Genomic DNA, 21,404 nt, shown 5'->3' with positions numbered 1-21,404 from the left:
GCCCTGCTGGGAGAGAAGGGTCCTCATGGGCAGTGAACCTCCTGCCCCTAGAGGAGTCATTTGAAGTCATTTCACTTGGAAACAAGGGAGAGGTCAAACATGTTCAAAGACAGTTTTGCTTGTCAAGCCTTCAATCTCCCAGACTGTCTGTCCCCCTCCAGAAGTCCTCTGGCATAAGCCAGGGGCCCCCTTCCTCTTCCCTTCTGGCTGGCCTTGAAGGCCCTTCCCTTCCAGCATGGCCCTTGGCTAGGCCCAGGGTGCCTTGCTTCAAGGCATCTCCATTCTCCAAGACCTTTGTCCTGGTTCTTGACCTTTCCTCATGGAAAATGTCTGGAGAGGATGGGAGCCTCCAGAAGAGCCATCTCTCACGTGTTTTCTCTGTTTTCCCCAGGAGTTTTTCCTAAATGTGAAAGACATTCTTCGGGTGCCTGCAGATGTGACGGGTCAGTTTGAGAAATGGGAAGACCAGGAGCTCGAGCTGAATAAAATGTGAGAAGCCTTCTGCCCATTGTTAGTGTTGAGGTCCCGGGGGCAGGTGGAGGTAAGAGAGAGGGGGGCTCCTTATCGGCCTGGCCCCTGACCACCAGGTAGCAGTGAGAGGTCAAGTCCCTGGGGGCAGTCCGGCCCCTGGGGCAGGTGTTGAGGATTCAAGCTTTTCTTTCAGAAAGGCTCCCTCCATTTGCCTGTTTGTCCCCAAAGGATGATGAACTGTTGCCTCTTGGTCCTTCTCACTAGTTTGTGTGACAAGAAGAGGCTGATTCACGAGGCCCTCTGTGACAACATCGATACCCGCACAGTCTTGGAGGAGATGCGGTCTCTGGTCAGCCAGAGCAACCTCTACATTGCTGCTCGGAAAGCCGCTCGGAGGCCACCCAACCGAGGCCTGCTGGCAAGTGTCAGCACTTACCTCACCCACATGCTCAAGGTGGGCCTCCTTTCTTCCCTGGGGCTGTCCACTGGGCTGGGGGAGGGGGTGAATGAAGACGCAGACCAGGAAGAGTCTCTGTTATTATCCTGCTGAGCACTGCCTCTGCTCTCTCCTTGGCATAGCTCTTGGGTCTGGATTTTATCCACCAGGCTGGCCCCCAGGCCCACTTCAAGGCAGGCACCTGTCCACCTTGTGATTTGTGGATAGCCCCGTTGCCAGGCTCCTGCCCTGAGAAGGGAACCTGAAATAGTAGTGATGGATGGAAAGGGCATCTCTGACTCAGGCTGGAGCCCATGTAGTGGGCTCTTCCTTGGACTCCGTTAGGGGGCTCTGAGGAGGCTGGCACCCCAATGAGCCCTTCCAAATCTAAGCCTGGCCACCCCTTCGTGGCCTTCCCTGAATCCTCTGGTGACCTCTCATTTTTTTTGTTCCCCCCCCCCAGATCTTTGGTGCCATAGAAGGTGAGGAGACGCTTGGCTTTCCAGTTGGTGGAAGTGGATCCAACACAAACGTGAGTAGAAGCGGGGTGTCTATCCGTGCTCCACCTTCCAGGCAGCTCCCATTTGTGCATGGTGGGCTGGTCCCCAACCTTGTGGGAGAAATCGACTGGCTGAGGGTTTCAATTCCAAGGGAGGCTGAAAATAGGACTTTGAGCCAGAGGCTAAATTTGGGCTTCTGCCCATGCCTGGGAAGGAGATGGCCAACAAAAATGACCATTTCAAGATTTTCTGGAGCTGGGATATCCCTCAAACCCTGCTCTTCCATAGAAAGGATTGAGTGAAATTCAGTCCACACTCCTCAGGATCCTGTAGCTTAAACTCTGAATAGACAGACCTGATCAGGGGCTTCCTTCGTCACCGGTTTGGCGGGTATTTTGTAGAAACCATCTTCTATGGCTTAGGACAGTCAGCATAAGGGAAAGCGAGGCCTGCGCAGGCGCCTCCTAATCAGTTCTTGGGTAGAGAATCCCTCTCTGGCTGCCCTTCTTCCCTGATGAGCAGGCATTTCTCTGTCACCCCCGTGCCCAGACACACATCTTCACTGGGTCTGTCCAGAGCAGGTGAGAGAGCAGGAAGGGGGCAGGCGGCAGGCTCCCGGGAAGGAAGGGGCCATGGTGCCGAGCCCCACAGAAGCACCACGAGCCTAGGAGAGGGAGGGGGTCACTCTTGTCGCGCTGACCTCAGAGCAGGCCTTTCTCCAGAAGAACCAGCCTTATTCTCTATCATGAGGGGGAGCAGAGGTCCACCAGAGGCTTGGCAGTGGCCCAGCATCCTCAGGAAATATGGGCCAAGGCTGGGAGAGGCTGCCCTTTGGCTGGGAAAGGGAGGGCGGTGGAGCCCCCAAAGGCCATGGACCAGGCGGTCACGGTGCAGATGGCCCAGGGCCCTTGGGAAGCTTACCCAGCAGGATGAAGGCCAGAGTGCAGGGTCCTGCTGCCTGAGGGGGCTGCCTGGGGTGGGGTGGGGGAGCTCTGTAGTATGTGCTGATGAGGGAGCCAGGAGTCACAGGGAATCAAGCCAGGCTGGTCCTGGAGGCAGGAAGACCCCAGTGTGACCCTGGACGAGTCCCTTCATTTGTGTAGAGTGGGGATCATGATAGCTTCTGGGGTGAGATAAGTGTGGAACCCGGGCTTGGCACAGAGGAGGGGCTCAGTCGTGCTTGGCCCCCTTCCCTCTGCTGATCTGTGGACAATGTCTCCTGCAGCTCGAGGCCACGGTGATGCCCTACCTGCAGGTGCTCTCAGACTTCCGAGAAGGCGTGCGGAAGATCGCCCGTGAGAAGAGAGGTAAGGGCCAGCTCTGCCTGCCGGGAGGGAATCATGATAAGATTCAAGTCAAGGCCAGGGGGTTGGTACCTGAGCATTTATTGGGGGCTAGGGCCAAGACACAGGCATCGCTGCCCCCAGGGAGCTACCTCCTCTTGGGGAAGATCCTGCTGCAGACACCTCTGTGACCACCTGAGTCTGGAAAAGTCAAGGGGCCCAAACTGAAAGGTTTGGGTTTGACCATAGAGGTCACAGGAATCCCTGGGCACCCAAGGGGTGGGGGTGGGGGCTGGGAGGGGATGGGACTGAGTCTGAGCCACCTTTGGGGAAGTTTGGCTGGAGGAGGGGTTGGAGACAAGAGAACCTGGAGGCTGGAAGGCCAAGGAGAAGGCCCGGCAGGGCCCTCTCCACGACCCTGGTGGTCATGTTGTTTGAGCCCCTTCATCTGGCTCCTTTACCCAAGCCTTGCCCGGAGGCTCCTTGCGTCTTGGCTCCCAGGACTGACCCGAGTTTCTCCATCAGGGCTTGCCTCCATGTGGGGCTGCTCCGACCAAGGTCTGCGCTGGCTCAGGCAGTGTCCAGAGTGAGGTAGCCAGAGAGTTAGTCACAAGACAGGATGGTGACCCATGCCAGGGGCTGGGGGTGCGCAGAGACCTGTGGTTCTTGGTGTGTTGTTGCTTGCCTGAGAGCCTAAGGAGATGCTGTCTAATGAGGCAGCTTGGGAAGGGCTAGAGGAGAAAGGGTGGGGTGTCCCCTGGCAGCTGCGTGGAAGAGGAGAGGCTATTGGAGTGGGCAAGGCTGAAGATGATGGGCCCTGGGCTACAGGGACGCTGGGGGCAAGAGGAGAGGGAAACCTGGTGGTGCAGCTAGATATGGCAGACCCCGGGACTGTGAACCTCAGGAACAGGAAGGCTCCTCTTACATGAGCCCGGCTAGAGGAGGCCTCTATTTGGACCCGTTGCAATGACTGCACCACCTGCAGTTCCGGTGCTGGAGAGAGGTGAGGGCCGACCAGGGCCCGGGAGGGGTCTAGAATGAGAGGATCCTGGAATCTGAGGGAGCTGCTGGGGTCAAGGCATGAGTGTTGAGAGAGAAGAGGGATCCAGGACCGGGCTTTGGGGAACCCGCATGGCCTGGAGGAAGATACAGCAAAGGGGTCCAAGGAGCAGCAGGCAGGCAGGAGAGAGAGAGCCGAGACGGACCAGAGGGTTGGATCCCTGGCCCTTTGGGATCTTTGTCCTTCATCCAGCCCCTCCCCAAACCGTCATCTTCCCAGCTGCCCACCGTTAGCTTTGGCACCACTCCTCCCCAACTCATCCCCTGCATTTCCCCTCCTCTGGCATAGCCCTCCCCTCTCCAGTCCAACCCCTCAGGACACTGGTCCGACTGCGTCACTCTCCCCGCTCCTTTGGGACACAGCTGGGTCTGCTTCTCTCTCCCCCTTTCCTTGTTCTTTAAACCTTCCCAGGCACTCATCATGTCACTCTTCTCACTGGCTTTGAACCTTCCATGTCTGGCTAAGGGCCTACAGTAGTCACTTAAAGACTGGGGGGGGGGGGGGGGGGTCAGCTTTGTCACGTCCAGTGGTGGCTCTTGGCTCCAGGCCTTGCTCCATTTCTTAGGTTGATCTCCTGACTTTTCATGGCCTCTCTAGAGGTGGTAAGGTGAGAAGGTTTTGGTGCAGATCCCTCCTGCAGCACCTTGGGCCTGTGGGGCCTGGGGAGGTGACTGCCCTTCTTGGGCCTCAGCTTCCTTATTTTCCTTGGCTGGTTTTTAGAATCAGGTGAAGGAGAACCACTAAGATAAGGAATCTCACCAGGCAAGGCCCCGGCCCTCCTTTTCAATGGAGTTGTCCAAATTCCAAGCCTTGATTTCCTCTTATTTTCTCCTTCCTCCAATACTGGAGGAAAAACATAAACATCCCCCTAGGTGCCAGTAGGGCAGGGGCCAGGTCAGAAAAGGGCTGCCTGGCTCTGGCCCCGGGGTTCCTGGGGCTGCTGGGCCCTCCGTCCTTCTGCAGCTGGTCAGGGCCTGACGGTCAGCCCTTGCCTCCCCGGGCCACAAGAGTCTGTCCGTCCGTTCCCCCATGGATGGGGCGCCCTTAGCTTCCAGCTCCTCGCCACCCTCAGGAATACTGTCAGCCTCACTTTCTTCTTTTGTAAAGTGGGCATCCCGGCACTTGTTCTGCCATCCTCGGCCTGGCAGTCTGCAGGCCTCCCGAGATGCTGTGGCTGTCGTTCCTGCTCTCAGGGACATCGCAGCACCCCAGAGGGCATCAGTGCTACCCCAGGGACTGAGCTGGCCTGGCCCAGCCAGCTGTTATTTTAGCAGGGAGGAAGCTGCTAGGTGTGCAGATTTCATTTCTTTTTTGCTTTCTGCTGAGGGTCAATAGTCCATTAAGCTTCCCTTGGAAAAGGACACAGCCATCAGAGAAGAGCTCTCTACTCTTCAGGTTTGGCCTCAGTCTCTCTTTGAATTATTCATGGGATTGGTCCTGAAGAAAAACTCTTTAAGTGGGCCTTGGAGTGAACCCCAGGGGCTGAGCTGCTGTCAGAGGAGCCCTCTGCCCAGAGCTGTCTTGGAGTCCAGTAGCCCCAGGTCACAGAGCAGAGAAGGACGGGAAGGGGTGAGACTGTCGCCTCGGTGCCCCAGCTCACCCAGGCTGTGGCCTCTTTCTCTTCTTTGATTTGAGAATCTGGACATTTGCCCTTGTCTGTGCAGGTTTGCCAGGATCCCTTGAAGATGACTGAAGGCAGTGTGGTAGGCATGTCCCCCTGTTCTTCTGGGCCCCAGGGATCCAGCTGATCTGGCCCATCCCAGGAGCCCTTTCTTGTCCTTCTTTCCTAGCAGAGCATAACGCTGCTGGGTCAGGGCTTTGCCTGGCACCTCTCACAAGGCCTGGTACATGGTTGGTGTCTGAATTGTACCTGCCTGACTGATTGACTGGGCAGGGGAGACAGTTCTGTGACCTTGCTCCTGAGCCCTGTAGGTATCATTGCTCCACCCCTTCCCAGGCCCACTGCAACCCTCTCCTTTGTCCCAGGACAGACCAGGTCATGTCCTCCTTTGCCTCCTATACGTTTTAATACAGATTGGACAGCAGTTTCCCAGGTGACTGCACCAGCCCCTTTAGATACCACTCTCTTTCCTCCTCAATGGCATGGTATTCCAAGGTGGTGAGCTCCTGTGGGTCTGCTGGCCATTTCCATATGGGTGCTCCACAGGCTTCTCAAAACTAGCACATCACTGAACCAAACTCATTCTCGTGCCCTCCTCTGGGCTTCCCATTTCTGCCAAGGACAGCTGCCCATCTGCCCCCTCTGGCCTCTCCCTAGGTCAAACACTCTGTAGCTCCCTGGTACTTTGGAGTCTGGCATTGCCGTTTCCCTCTAAGTCTCATTTCATGGACTCCCCTTTACTCAGTCTCCCCTTGTGTCCAGTGGGCTACTTGCTGATTCCAACATTCCCTTGCCTGCCTGCCTTTGCCCGGATGAATAGGGCCCCTTCTCTGGACATCTCTCCTTCTCCTCTTGAGAATCCCTGCATGCCCTGCCACTTTCTGCTGCCCATCCTTGGCTTACCAGCCTTTGACTTGGTGGGATTTTTGTGTTGGCCCCTCTTACCTCTCTTCCTCCCTCCCCTGGTAGAATGTCAGTCTCCTGAGGACAGGCTCCTTGTGGTCCCTTTCTTCCCTACCTTTCCTGGGCTGATTCCTTGTTGAGAATTCCAGTCTTTCCCCTGGCCTAAGAGCTTGATCTCTCACCTTTATTCCTCTTCTCAGCAGTTTTTAGAAGCTTCTTTGGCAGTGAGATGGAAATAGTCATTACAGAAGTCATTACAAAGAGTTGGAAGGGTTCTGGAAACCAGATCTCCTTGACTTTCAGAGCTGGCCTCAGGGACCTCAGGGACATCTCCCCAAACCTGCACCTGAAAACAGGTTCCCCTACCCCCTAGCCTGAAGGCCTTCTCCCTTGAGGGTGAGCTCAGAATGGCAGGAAGGGCTTTCTGAGCCAGAGCTTCAGCCAAGGGCCCCTTGGAAGCTCCCTCCTCGGAGGAATATTGGTAGAGAAGCACAGTTTAGCTCAAAGGACCTGCCTTCTTGGACTGTGGAATCGTGTGGTGGTGCAGAAGGTCCATGATGTTCTCTGCCTGCATCAGGGAAGAGTCAGGAGGTTGGGGTCACCGAACCTGTGAGAAGGCCTTTCTGCACATAAATTGGGCCTACCCTCAGGGAGCTTGCTTTCCTCTGGAGAAGGGGAGAGAAGGGGCTTGTAGGCAGTGATGCAAGGTACAGAACTTGGGGGGGGGGTTCCAGCTGGCGTGTGGCCCAGAATACCAGGCTGAGCAGTGGCTAGGAAGGCAGGAGGGCGTCTGCAGAGGACGTGGAGGGTCAGAATGGCTGGACGGCTCTGGCAGATGTCCCACCGGGGCTGGTGGGAGCCGGCAGGCCCCATGAGGACATGATGGTGGCGACCCAGGCAGGGGGCAGGATGGCTTGCCTTTCATAGGGTGGCTGTGTTTAGAACAGGGAGGAGATGAATTGTGTCCACAGATGAAGAGAAAGGTGGTAGGGGACCTCATCAAGACACCAGGAGGATCATCTGGGAAGGGAGCCCCGGGGAAGTTTCCAAGGGGAGGCAGAAGGGGCTACTCTTTGGGGGGGGGGGGGATTGGCGTTTTGTCTATGACAATGTCCCACCCTGTTGACCAGACTTTGAGCTCTTCCCAAGGTTGCAGCTCATCCTCAGAAGATAGAGATTCATACTGCCCTCTCTCCCGGCCTCCGATGAAGGATGCTTATGTTTGGGGGTGTCCTTCCCCCTTGGAGAAGGACGGGAGAGAAGGAGCCCATGGACTTAACTCACAAGCCCTCAGGGTCAGTGGACTGACAGGCTTCCTCCTCCCTGAGCCCTTCAGAAGTCTCCCTGTGGCTGCCCAGTCTGCCCAGGTATGGTAGGAGATACTGACCCCTTGCTTCTGTCGTCCAGTCACCGAGGTGCTGCAGCTCAGTGACGCCCTACGGGACGACGTCCTCCCCGAGCTTGGAGTGCGCCTGGAAGACCACGAAGGTAACTCGGGCAAGCAGGGATAAAGACCTGAATGGGAATTACCTCCAACAGATTCCCAAAGGCCGCTGGGAAGATGGCTGCGCCGCTGCCTCAGGTGCATGCCTCGGGTTCTCTCCTGGGGCTCTGAGGTCCCCCCTTCCCTTCCCCCTTTGAACTCTTCCCTTGGGGGCTTCCTGGTGGGGAGGAAGGAAGGGGGGCAGTGGGAGGAGCGCTGAGCCTGTTTACCGCTCCACCTGCTCGGGTGACCATCCTACTCACTTCATAGGACTTCCGACGGTGGTCAAATTGGTGGACAGAGACACCTTGTTAAAGGAGAGAGAAGAAAAAAAAAAGGTTGGTTCCTGGAAAAGTCCAAATTTTGTCTGGGAGGAAGGAGGCCCAGAAAGGGTCTTTGGAGCCGAGTGGGATCAGTGCCACCACTGGGCAGGTCTGGGAGACAAGAGACTGTGGGGGTGGGGCTGTCCGGAAAGGAGCCCCGTTGGCTCCTTCTTCAAATGAAGAGCAAGGAGATGCAGGAAAACTCTCCAGACTGCCCAGGGCAGCCTTCTCTCCTTTTTTCCTTTGGATCCCTTGGTGTCCCAAAGCAGGAACCTCGGCATTGTCTCTTGACTCCCCAGACACCAGCCAGGCTCCGTGTCCTTTGAGCTAACGTTGCCCCATCCATACCTTCCCATCTCCCTCTTAGATGGTTGCCCACAGACATGGGGGCAGTGCCATTCAAAGGGGCAACAGAAAACCAACTGGTTCGGTTCTCTGCTGTGACACAGTAAAAAGTTGAGGCTCCAGCAGGAGTGGCCTGGTTCTTCCCCAGGCTCCCCTCTCATTAGGACCCTGTCCTCATTGGGACCTTCCTTTGTTTTTCTGAACCCTCTGTTTGTGATCTCCTGGGAGGTCATCAAGGGGAAAAAGAGCCGGCTTCAGATCCTGCCTCAGACACTGACTGCTGGGAGGGGGGACCTGGGCCGGATGACATCATTTCCTCGGGTTTCAGTTTCCTCATCTGGAAATGAGAGGATTTGGTCTGATGCCCTCCTGGCTCCCTTTTAACCCCAGAGCAAAGGGCCTGGGATTTACTTCTGCTTCCGCTCCTTTGTTGATGCTGTGCCCCTCTCCTCTCTCTGTCTCTCTTTCCCTCTCTCTTTTCTTCTCTCTCCCCTTTCCCCCTCCTCTCTCACCTTCCCTGTTCCCCTCCCCCTTGCCCCTTGTCATCCACAGAGCTCCTAGGCAAAGTATTCTCTCCTCCCCTACTCTCCTCCTCCCTAATCACAGTAGAGGCTTCATTGATGTTTTTGTAGGTTGTTTTTTGTTGTTTTGTTTTTTTTTTTGCTAGGCAATGGGGTTAAGTGGCCCGCCCAAGGCCACACAGCTACGTAATTATTAAGTGTCTAAGACCGGATTTGAACCCAGGTACTCCTAGCTCCAGGGCCAGTGCTTTATCCACTGTGCCACCTAGCCACCCCCCGTTGATGTTTTTGATGGTTCAATGGTAGCAGAGAAGGGATACTTAGCAAGCTCACAGCATTGATCATGTCGGTTGTGACTCCCGCTTCCCACCCTGGGGTAGGGAAAACACCTCCTTAATATGGAGAGTTTGGTCCATGAGTGATGGGAGGATGATCACTTGCCCTGGCTGGCCACTCATCCTTCCGTGCTCCAACTGGCAGTCACTCGTTCTCGAGTTTTCCTCAGACCCCTCTCTGGAACGCACTCAGGAGTTTGAGACCGAAAGGTGAATCTCCGGGAGGCAAGGAGGCTTGGGGCCCAGGGCAGGCTTCTCCCCTTTTTCCTTTGGATCCCTTGAGGTCCCAAAGCAGGAAACTCCCAGGGGCAACCTCTTCTCTCCTTTCTCTTCTCTCTCTCCAAAGCAGGGCTGGGAATTGGCAGCGAACATTTCCATGAGTCATTTTTATGTTCTTTTCAAGTCCCATAGTGAAGCTTCTGCTCAGGGAGCATTTAGGCTTGAAAACAGATGGAATCTCATGACAACAGAGCCTGCCATTAGGAAACAGCCCGGTGCCTGGCCAAAGGCCAGCAGCCCGCCCTGCCTCCCTTCTCTTCTCCTCTCCTGCTCCCTATTAGACAACGAGGAGATGCTCAGGACAGAGGCCTTCTTCCAGGCCAGCTAGGCTTCTGACTAGCTCCCGTGATGGGGCTTGAGTGGGTGAGGTAACAGTGGGAGGGAGGCCAGCCGGCCACTTGCCTGTGACCGCCAGAACCCTAACCCTCCCAACTCTTCGCATCTCCTCCCCCCAGGCTGAAGAAGAGAAACTAAAGAAGAAAGAAGAGGCTGCTCGGAAGAAGCAGGAGCAGGAAGTAAGTTGACCAAGTGAAGTGAGCCCATTGGGCTGAGTGGGCAGAAGGGCCACCGAGCGCTGGCTCAGGACCCCTGCTTTGACCTCTGGGGCTCTCTGGCTTCCTCCAGCTGCTAATGCTGCAGCCCATTTCCCCAGGAGCAACTTGAGGGGTTTACAGGCCCTTTAACTTTGTGGCAGTCCCTGGTCGTTGCTCTGTGACCCTCTGGCATTCTCTGATGTTGGCATTGACTCATGTCTGTGTTTCAGGCGGCAAAACTTGCAAAGATGAAGATTCCACCCAGCAAAATGTTTCTGTCAGAAAATGACAAATACTCCAAGTTTGATGAAAATGTAAGGCATTTTTTATCTCGGCTGAGTGGCCACGTCAGGGATCATTAAGTTTAGGGAGGTTAAGATACCCGGCCAGGTTTTTGTAGTAAGAGGTGAACTTTCCCATCTCTTTGGGCTTCAGCTTCATTGGTATTTTCTCCACCCCCTTCATCCACCATCCATTTTCCTGCCCGAGCAGCCAGAAGAGCCTATGTCTTGGTCCCCATAGCAAAGACTCTCCTACACATCTACCTCCCTGCCAGGTATCAGGCCAAGTCTCCTCCTCTGGGCCTGAATGGAGATGGCCTTGTGTGGAGCTATCTCTAGGGCTTCCTCATCGGGCTTCTTGGTGAACACGGTAGGCTGACTCATCAAGAGTAGCCCAGATAAATGCAATTCCCAGTTTCCCTGAGGAAATTCTTTATATCAATATTACATCTTCCATTTCAAATGACATGCAGCCTTCCAATTCTGCCACCTTGGTTTCCTTAATTATAGCTTTCTTGCCAGTTTGATAGAAATGAAAAAAACAAGTAGTGCTTCATTGATTCCTTCCCTATTCCCAGCACCTGTTCCATAAGTCTTTGGGAGAAGAGACATAGATCCATTTATAAATGAGAGAAAGAGGAGCGGCTGGGTGGTGCACTGGATAGAGCACCGGCCCTGGAGGAGGACCTGAGTTCAAATCTGGCCTCAGACACTTAATAATGACCTAGCTGTGTGGCCTCGGGCAAGCCACTTAACCCCATTGCCTTGCAAAAACTTAAAAAAATGAAATAAAATAAATAAGAGAAAGGTTCAGACAGGTAGGTAGGAGAGAGGCAACATGGAAACATGGGTAGAGAGCCAGGCTTGGAGTCTAGAAGTCCAGGATTCATTGCCCACTTCATATATACTGACTGGCAAGATGACCCTGGGCAAGCCATTGACTTAGTAACTTTGACAACTCTCTAAGACTCTTTATGTGGCAGAGAAAGTGTTGACTTGGATTGGTTGGAGGGGCTTCCTCCTCAGGAGTTCCTTAACCTGAAACAGTAGACATATGAGAGACTTTATTGGTCATTGGTTGTAGAGTCCTAGAATGTCAGATACCACCCCAGAGCTGACCTGATCCAAGTCCTCGTCTCAGTAAATGTTGCCTTTTGCCGATGATGATGTTTGTCCGTGCATGGGGGGAGGCTGTGACAAGCCCATGAATTGGATTTGAGGGAGGGAGACTGTGCTGTCACCAGTCTCACTTTCTCCTTCAGAGCCATCCAGTGGCTAGATTTGAATCAGCATGACTGCCCTGGGTACAAGGCACTCTGGGTTAAGGGACTTGCCCAAGGTCACAGGAGTCTGAGGCCAAATTCAAACTCCTGTCCTTCTGACTCCCTGTGATTCATCCGTTGGGCCTCCTAGCTGCCCCATTGCCTTTTTTTTTTTAATTTTGTTTTTTAGGTTTTTTCAAGGCAAATGGGGTTAAGTGGCTTGCCCGAGGCCACACAGCTAGGTCATTATTAAGTGTCTGAGACCAGATTTGAACCCAGGTACTCTTGACTCCAGGGCCGGTGCTTTATCCACCGGACCATCTAGCCGCCCCTCTCTTTATTTATTTTTTTTATTTTTTTATTTTTCCCCATTGCCTTTTAGATCCATCTGAGTCACCTGGGTAGGAAAGGGGGAAGTGGTGTTTTTGGAAGTTACCTAATGATGGTGAAAAGATTCTGAAAGCAATGTGCTCTTAATGTCGCAGGGATTTCCAACCCATGATATGGAGGGCAAAGAACTCAGCAAAGGACAAACAAAGAAGCTGAAGAAACTTTTCGAAAGTCAGGAAAAACTCCATAAAGAGTATTTACAGCTGGTTCAAAACGGCAGCTTAAAATGAGAAGCGAAGAGGGGGCACATGGATTCTTGAAATGACCCAAGGTGAAGGAGTGATTGCCAATAATCGGCTGGACCACCTCCTCAAGCTGCTGTTGTGCCAACCGTTTCTCTGGCGACCCCGACCTGGGGTTTTGTTTGGATGGTGCACACATCCACTAAGCATTGTCCACTTCCAAATTTTGGACATAAAATGGCCCTAAGGATCCTGAAGCTGAGCCAGCTTTCCTCTTGCGTGTTGCCGCTGTGGCCTGCGGGACGATGCTGGTGCTCGGTCAGCAGCTCCCAGATGAGGGGCCCTCTCAGGGTGACGGCTTCAGCCAACTGAGAAAACCGTCTCCCATGCTGATTGTTATCCAGCTAATCTCAGCTGTGGTCTGAGGGCATCGGCCTGCGAGATGTTAGGAGGTGAATGAATTGTCCGGCAATTGTGAGAGACCCTACACAAAGGGTGGCCTTTTCAGTCAGAGCGAATAAATCCTTCACCAATTCTGTTGTGTTTTCCAGTTGACGATCACAGAGGCCCAGCATCAAGGGAAGTGATAACTCAGCACAGTGCTGGGGGGGGGAGGTTCAAAGCCAGTGGCCCCCTGAGGCACCAGGTCTTCCTCAAAGATTCTCTGGGTCATACTGCTTCACTTTTCTCCTCTAGGGCTTTGTGGGTCCCGCTTACCTTTGGTCCTTCCCTCTCCTGGAGGTGCCAGACTTGTAGCAATGAGCTTCCCCCAGTCCCAAACCTTAATGACAGCATAGTACAGTGGGCCCAGAGAGGAGAATTCTGGGACTTTCAGGTATACATGGCCGAGCCACGAGTCCGGTCCAGGTCCTCTGACACTTCCAGATCCCACTTTTCTGACTCAGCTAGGCTGGTTCTCAAATACCAGACAGCTCGTGTCTTCTATCCAAGCCCACACTCGGACTTCCTGCTTCATAATTCTTACAAACTTGCATTCACTCTTCACACACTTTTTAGTTAGGAGCACTATGTGTCAGGAAAGACAATGGAGGGGCAGCTAGGTGGCACAGAGGATAAAGCACCAGCCCTGGAGTCAGGAGGACCTGGGTTCAAATCAGGTCTCAAGACACTTAATAATGACCTAGCCGTGTGGCCTTGGGCAAGCCACTGAACCCCATTTGCCTTGCAAAAACCTAAAAATAAAGAGAGATGTGTGTTCTGCCTCTGTGGAGGTCTTCAGACCAAAATTAGAAGGCCACTTGGCAGGGAGCCTTATAGAGCAGACCATTCAATCAATTAACAAGTGTTAAAGGCCTCCTCCTTGCCAACCCCCTACTGGGCTCTTCCTGCCTTCAGAGAGCTTTCCTCTGCCCTTTTCTGTGTGGCTCTCCCAGATGCTGGTGCTTAGTCAGCAGGTCCCAGACCAAGGGCCCCTTGTCGTGGCAACTTGAACCAAAAGAGAACACTCTCCCATGCTGATCGTTATCCAGTTAATCTCAGCTGTGACCTGAGGGCATCAACCTGAGAGGTGGCAAAGGGTGGAGAAAATGGCCTCCTTGTAGACATGTGCAAAATAAACATAGAATTTATACAAACAGCTTCCAGGCGGCAGAGGGAGGGGGAGAATGAAGAAAAGCTTCACCTAGACAATGACATGAGCTGAGTTGTGAAGGAAGCCAGATAGTCTTTTTTTTTTTAATATATAAATATTTTTTTTGCAAGGCAAATGGGGTTAAGTGGCTTGCCCAAGGCCACACGGCTAGGTAATTATTATTAAGTGTCTAAGGCCAGATTTGAACCCAGGTCCTCCTGACTCCAGGGCCGGTGCTTTATCCACTGTGCTACCAGCCGCCCCAGAAGCCAGACATTCTTACAGGTGAGAGGAGAGGAAGGGAGAATTCCAGACCTGAGAGACAGATATAATGGATTGGGTGAGGAACAGCAAGGAGGCTTGGACAGCAGAACCAAAAACTGCCTGAGAGGGGCAGTTAGGTGGCGCAGTGGATAGAGCACCGGCCCTGGAGTCAGGAGGACCTGAGTTCAAATTTGACTTCAGACACTTAATAATGACCTAGCCGTGTGGCCTTGGGCAAGGCACTTAACTCCATTGCCTGGCAAAAAAAAAAGCTGCCTGAGCCCAGGAAGGTAGGCTGGGGCTGAGACTGTAAAGGATTTGAGTCATCTGGGTGCCAGTGGGGCCAGAGCTGCTGAGGTCTCTTCCAATCTCAGATTCTGGTAATATCTTCTTTACCTAATCCCTGGGAAGAAGCACAGGTATCTAACAAAGAGACTACAAGAGGGTCTGAGGCAAACCGCTGAAGTGACTTGCCCAGGGTCACACAGGCTGAATTTGAACTGACTCCAGGCTATCTCTAGGCAGCTGCATCCCAGTCAGGAGGAGCGGTCTCTGAGCACCAGGTCCCAGCAGATTATAATGACTGTAAGGTGCCTGTCTTCATTTATAATATCCTTCTCTGCTCCCAGAAAAGTGGTCTTCGTTGGGACCCCCTCCCACCACTGAGACAAGGTTTGTCCCTTGCCCCTATTTCAACCCCATCCTTGACCTCCTTGAACCCTTTCTCGTATAGTGCAGCGCATGGTCCCCTCTGTCACCTTCCTTTCTCCCCTTTCATAGGCCCTCCCATTTTTCAACTCAGGTTCCCACACAATAGTGATTTGGGGTTTGGAGGGGTGTGGTTGGGAAGTCTGGCTGTAATATTTCAGGCCTGTTTCTCCACCTAGATTTTTACTTTCCCCTTTGTCTCATGTACTTTTAGAAAGACATCTCTTCACAGGCTCCTTATCTTGTTATTTGTTGTTAATCCTATAGATGCCTTTGTCTTTTTAGTTTTTTTCCTTTTTCCTAGGGTAGTTTGTTCCATTATCTGTGCCACCTCGGTTACTGAGTTCATTTACTTTCTTGTATTTCTGTTGCCTTAAGGGTTTGTAAAGCAAACTATCTGCTCAGCTCTGATTTTCTTTGGAGAAATGCTTCTTGAACATCCATCCTTTTTTTTTTAAGTTTTTTTTCAAGGCAAATGGGTTACGTGGCTTACCCAAGGCCACACAGCTAGGTCATTATTAAGTGTCTGAGGCCGGATTTGAACTCAGGTACTCCTGACTCCAGGGCCAGTGCTCTATCCTCTGCGCCACCTAGCCGCCCCTGTCATCCGTCCTTTTTCATCGGTGCTTAGTTTTGTTTTGCAGGGCATGATGCCCTGGGCTGCACCTTGGGTTCTTTGCTCTTCGGAACCCATTATTCCATTCCCTCCTTTGGTTTCTGGTGGGTGACGAAGACGATTGTGATATTGGGGCCATGATTTTGAAGTTAGAAGGCAGTGGAGTCAGAAAGAGAATGTCGACTGTCCTGGATCCTGTCACAGAATGGAGGCCTCCAGAAGAACTCACCAACTGTCCTTTGATACAGAAGTACAAGAAGAATATTTGCCCCCAATTTTAAGGTCCTTACCATTTACATATCTGCAAAATTGTATGACAAAGACTGGTATCAACCCTTCCTTGGGTGTAGAGAAGCCATACCCAGGCTTGGACCAAGGTTTGCAAGAAAGCTTTGCAACCTATTAACAGAGATGGGGCTTGCCCGTAGACACAAATAATACTTTTGTTTCACTTATGGAGGGGATTGAAGGCTCTGTAAATTGGAGGCCATTGTTTGCATCTTGGATTCCTGGCAAAAATCTAAAATGTATTCAGAAATGGCTAATATCATAAAAAGGGGGCTGTGCTCCCAGGGCCAGGAAGGAGGCTTCATGAAGGAACTGGCCCCGGCAGAAGGGTTTGTTTCTTTTTGTCACTAGCCTCAGAGATCTGGGAACTGCCCCGATGTAGTTTACTTGGTTCTAGCACATTTAGATGGAGCTCCTGCTTTTCGGGTGGAAGAGATAAGACCGAGGCCAGCCGAGCTGTTTGTTCAGAGCTGGTTGCTTGGCTGGCTGCACTCGTCCTTTACCTTCTGATTCCAGGGCGCTGTGCCAGGGATCTGTGCTGGGCCTTCTTATCCCAGTAGCTCAGATAAAGGCTCGTGCAAGGGCTGCGGCCTTGGGAAAGTCGGCCCACTCAAGGACACTCTAGTTCACCAAAAATGTATCGGTTGCAGCTTTGAGCTGAGTCTAACCAGATGGGATTTAACTGGGCTAAGCAGAACTGCAGTCCCGAGGCAGGGCTTCAGAGTGCCAGCTCTAAAGACCGGGATGTGGCTCCAGACTTGTGTGGGATCGCTGGCAGGCTGCAAGCTCAGGGATGAGATCCGGCCCCCAGGAAAGCTAATGGGGGCTTCACCTGAAGTCAGAGCCGCAGGGTCCTGGAATAAAGACGTGGGAGCGTCACTGGGCGGCTGTGCTCAGTTACCGATACAAGCTGAACGGCAAAGGGTCTTGAAATCCTGCCACCACGAGACTGGGTGAAAGAATGCCAGACCTGTTGAACGTGGACAACCGAAGACCCCAATAGCCATCCTGTGGAAGGGGGATTGGTGGCTCTAGAGGAAGGCAAATTTAGTTTTGAGGTCAGGTACAAGGAATGACCAGAGTAGACTGGCCTGCCTCAAGACATTTTCTTTTCTTTTTTTAGCTTTTTTTGCAAGGCAAATGGAGTTAAGTGGCTTGCCCAAGGCCACACAGCTAGGTTAATGTTAAGTGTCTGAGATCAGATTTGAACTCAGGTCCTCCTGACTCCAGGGCGGGTGCTCTATCCACTGGGCCACCTAGCCGCCCCCCCAGGGCATTTTCTAATAGCAAAATGAAATAAGTGTTGCTGCAATTGGAAGCAATAGTCAAGCTTGAATTTTCTATTCTTTTAAAGATTTTATTTATTTTGAGTTAGACAATTTTCCCCCAATCTTACTTCCCTCCCCCACCCCCCACAGAAGGCAATTTGCCAGTCTTTCCTTTGTTTCCATGGTACACAATGATCCAAATTGAATGTGATGAGAGAGAAATCACATCCTTAAGGAAGAAACAAAGTGTGAGAGAGTAAGATCAGACAATATCAGGTTTTTTCCTAAGTTAAAGGAAATAGTCCTTGGTCCTTGTTCAAACTCCACACAAACTTGAATTTTCTAATAATGACAGCACTCTAGGAAAGAGATAGCAACACAGACTCTTTTTTTTTTTTTTGTTTTGTTTTTGCAAGGCAATGGGATTAAGTGACTTGCCCAAGATCACACAACTAGGTAGTTACTAAGTGTCTGAACTCAGGTCCCCCTGACTCCACTGTACCACCTAGCTGCCCCCCCAACACAGACTCTTAATTCAAAGTTAAACATGTTGACCCTGGTTACCCTGGTTATGGAATCATAAGGGAAATCTGGAATGGGCACCCTCTCCCTTCAGGGTTTTAGGTCAACATTGGAGGAACTAATTGCAGGGAATATTGCAGAAAGAAGACTTGTTCAAATAAAGGACAAAATACAAGTTTTGGAGTTTCCTTCTAAAAGGGCCTATGAGAATTCAGAGGAGGAAAAATGGATAGCTTAAACTTCAAAGCAAAGGTGACATTTGAATTGGGCCTCAAAGGATCCATGGAAATTGTAAGAGAAATGTATCTCAGGTAGAGGGAATGTGTGTGAGCCAAGACACTGAGGTGGGAAAACAGTGCAGTGTCTACCAAGTATCCCCCATTCTGTCCATTGGCAAGTTTGCTTCTCAGAAGACTTTCCTTTCCCATCCATGAAAACTGAAATGCCTCTTTCTATTTTATTTTTTGATTTTGTTCTACTGACTCTTGCTGTCTCTTGGAGTCATTAGTTTCTGTAGACTCCATTATCTTTTGGGGGGAGGAGTTTTCATTAGCCTTTTCCAATTGGTCAATTCTACTTTTGAAAGAGCTTTCTATTTGACCAATTGTGGTTTTGAGAGAATTAATTTCTTTTTGCATTTGCTCATTTGAGGATCTGAGAGAATTATTCTCATTTTGTAATTGTCCAATTGATGATCTGAGAGATTTATTCTCCTTTTGCGTTTGTCCAGTTGTACTTTCTAAGGTTTTGTTTTCTTGTTGCAAGGCATTCATTGTCTCCCCCCAATTTTCCAGTTGATTTTTAAACTCCTTCCTTATTTCTTCAAGGAAGGCTTTCTGTGCTGGAGACCAGATTGTATTCTCCTCAGAGGTTCCAGGTCTCTCTGAGTTGGGGTCTTTCCCTTCCAGGAATTTTTCTATGGATCCACCTTTCCGCTGACCCTTCTTCATTATGCTAAGACCTTGAGTTGGGGGGGGGGGGCTGGTTCCCCTGGGCTTGGGATCGCTAAAGGCTTTACTGAGTGCAGTTTCTCTGGCTGGCCAGTAGGAGGTGCTGGTTGCCCTCTCTGGGGTGTCTGTGACCTTGGTTGCGAGGCCCTCTCCCTTTGCTTGAGGGAAGGAATTGGAGCTATTGAATTCTTTTGCCTTCACTCAATGGTGGGCTTTACCCTGGCCTGAGGCGATTCCTCAGCTGGGCTGGTTCTTCTGCTCACACACCTGGGCCTGAGGCAGAAGTGATTTGCATTTGTTTGAGAAGAGGCCGCGGTGCCATGGAGGCGTGGGCTCAGAGTTTCTCAGACCCGAGGAGCCCCGGGATGGTGTCTGCAGCTGTCCTGCACCAGACCTCTCCCCGCAGCCCCTTCCCCAAGCTCCAGGGGGACAGCACCAACACCAGCGCCTCTGCTTCCCCGCGGACCCAAGCCCCCTTCGTCCAGCCCCACCGCTGATCCAGCAGCTCCAGTTCTCGGGCCCTCAGACTCCCCGTTCTGATTCAGCTGTTGGTCTGGCTGATCTTCCCTGGGAGCTCAGACTCACCTGCCGGTACTCAGCCAAGGCCGCTGCGGGAGACAAATCCTGAGCTAGATTTTCCTCTCCTGGCCTTTCTTTCTGGGTTTCCTGGTTTGGATTTCTTTTAAGAGGTTTGTTTCATGTGATAGATGGGGAAGAGATCAGGAGACTTTAGAACTGTGCCTGTCTTCTCTCTGCCATCTTAGCCGGAAGTCCCTGAAATGCCTCTTTCTAATGAACTTTAGTGACCTCCTGCTATGGACTTCATTACACAGTAGAATTCTCCACATTGGAAGAGATCCTGGGCAACCATAGTTTGCTCATTTCCTTTGGAAATCAAGGTCATAGAAGTGATTTGAATTCGTTTGAAGAAGGAAAAATGCCTTCCAATCGATATGGTTTTTCATCCCTGCTTCACCAGCTGTGAGTTCTTGCAACAATGTCCTGCACCATTCTCACTTCAAAACCCCATTACTACCTAGCTATATGGCCTTGGGCAAGTCACTTAACCCCATTTGCCTTGCAAAAACCTAAAAAAAAATACAATTACAACCTCCTATTCAGGAAATCACCGATGGTAGTCAGTCTCCTATACCCCAGTTAGATCCACTTCCTGGTCAATTACAAATTAGGGGGAATTGGCATAAGTCCCTAGATTCCCCCTCCCCTGCAAGACTCAATCTTTTGAGGGTGACAGGAATTGGATTTTTCTTTTCTACTTCCTGCAGCATTGATCCAGTCAGCAATGTACCTATAAAGTGGACTCTGGGCCAATGAATGCCATGGTCCTTCTTCAAAGGACTTGATGCATCAAAGAAGCCATTTCCTGATGCTCCTGGCAAATGTGGAGGGGGGAGGGCTTATTACTATGACAATAATTATTTATAAAATATAATTGGATAGGGGCGGCTAGGTGGCATAGTGGATAAAGCACCAGCCCTGGAGTCAGAAGTACCTGGGTTCAAATCTGGTCTCAGACACTTAATAATTACCTAGCTGTGTGGCCTTAAGCAAGCCACTTAACCCCATTTGCCTTGCAAAAAAATAAATTGGATGACTCCAATAATCTCTGAATTTAATGCAGTGAAGAAAATTCTGAAAGCATTCATGTAGTCATAGTCCTGGAAGGTGTTAAAAAGAGATGAGAAAGAGATGAGAGACAGTGCTAAGAAGGAAACAAAAACTTGTACTGTCAACTTAAATGGAAAAAAAATCTCTTCCTGCAGAGAAGAGTGCCACAAACCTTATAGAGCATACCGCTAGCCAGGGCTCATTTGAAAGAACGAGAAAGGTTTCCTGAAGCACAGATGCAGGCTGCATCTCACCAATAAAATCCAGTATCCAAGGGGAAAGCAGGTGCAGTGGATTATATTAGGGGAAGGACAAAGATAGTGGGAACAGAAGCAGTTTTATCCTTGGACCATAATACAGCCTAGCTGGACAGAAGGAGAGGGTTGAAAAGTTCAGGAAGCACATCATAAGCCCAATTTTTAAGAAAACATGTCAAAGGTTTCAGAGAAAGAAAACTTGGGTTCCCATGAATTAAAATTCCACAGAGCCTTCCATAGCTCAGGGGAATAAGGCAGGGATTCCTGAAGATGTCATGACAAACAGTCCTGGCAATTTGAGTGGCCTGCACATGAGCTACCAGCCTTGGCAGCAGCTGTTCCAAAGCTGGTTCTCTCTTCGGCTCCCTGGAGAAAGGTCAGGAGCATGGCCAGGACAGAAGAGATCCTCTGCCCTGGTCAGGTCACACAAAAAGATTCTGTTCCACCCTAGTCCTCCTTTGAGGAAAGACTCTTAGAAGTACTGGTTGTCCATTTTGGGCTGTCTGCAATGGAGAATCCCATCTGTATCCAGAGAAAGAATTATGGACTTTGAACAAAGACCAAAGACTATTACCATCAAATTAGAAAAAAAAAAAGTTATATTATTATGTAATTTTACTATCTCATACTTAATTTTTCTTCCTTAAGGAACTGATTTCTCTCTCACCACATTCAACTTAAATCAATGTATACCATGGAAACAATGTAAAGACTAACAGAATGGCTTCTGGGGGTGGGGGAGGGAAGCAAGATTTGGGGAAAAAATTGCAAAACTCAAAATAAAATCTTTCAAAAAAAAGAAGTACTGGTTGTCTTCCAGAGGCTGGAGGAAGTTGGGAAATGTGTCCTAAAAGAGAGGACAGTGGGAACATGAGAGCCATTCTCAAGTATGTGATGGCTGTGATATGACTTAGAGCATTTCCCTGAGCCCCCAATGGATCAAATCTAAAATTTTGTTTGTTTTTTTTCTTTTGAAAGATTTTATTTATTTTGAGTTTTGCATTTTCTCCCCATTTTTGCTTCCCCACCACCACCACCACCACAGAAAGAAGTTAGTCTTTACATTGTTTCCATGGTATACATTGATCCAAATTGAGTGTGAT

At 51.0% G+C, this 21,404-nt stretch overlaps 1 protein-coding gene across 4 annotated transcripts in view; it reads left to right on the top strand.

Annotated features, from left to right (window-relative positions):
- The window catches only part of CARS1 (cysteinyl-tRNA synthetase 1), a 45,744-nt gene extending 33,002 nt beyond the window's left edge, over positions 1-12,742 (top strand). For 2 of the 4 annotated variants that reach the window (XM_074230820.1, XM_074230822.1), the window contains 9 exons: positions 392-489; positions 736-925; positions 1,371-1,439; positions 2,633-2,714; positions 7,682-7,762; positions 8,028-8,095; positions 10,016-10,075; positions 10,324-10,407; positions 12,122-12,742. In XM_074230820.1, coding sequence (XP_074086921.1) covers positions 392-489; positions 736-925; positions 1,371-1,439; positions 2,633-2,714; positions 7,682-7,762; positions 8,028-8,095; positions 10,016-10,075; positions 10,324-10,407; positions 12,122-12,256 — 867 coding nt within the window. In that variant the 3' untranslated portion in view covers positions 12,257-12,742. The other 2 variants (XM_074230821.1, XM_074230823.1) reach the window with 2 other exon arrangements.
- The last annotated feature ends 8,662 nt before the right edge of the window (positions 12,743-21,404 follow it).

The sequence above is a fragment of the Macrotis lagotis genome, chromosome 3 (genome assembly GCF_037893015.1).
Source record: "Macrotis lagotis isolate mMagLag1 chromosome 3, bilby.v1.9.chrom.fasta, whole genome shotgun sequence".
In the NCBI taxonomy this organism is placed as follows: Eukaryota; Metazoa; Chordata; class Mammalia; order Peramelemorphia; family Peramelidae; genus Macrotis; species Macrotis lagotis.
Note: the sequence above shows the minus strand (reverse complement) of the source record. Positions and strands in the feature narration are given on the sequence as shown.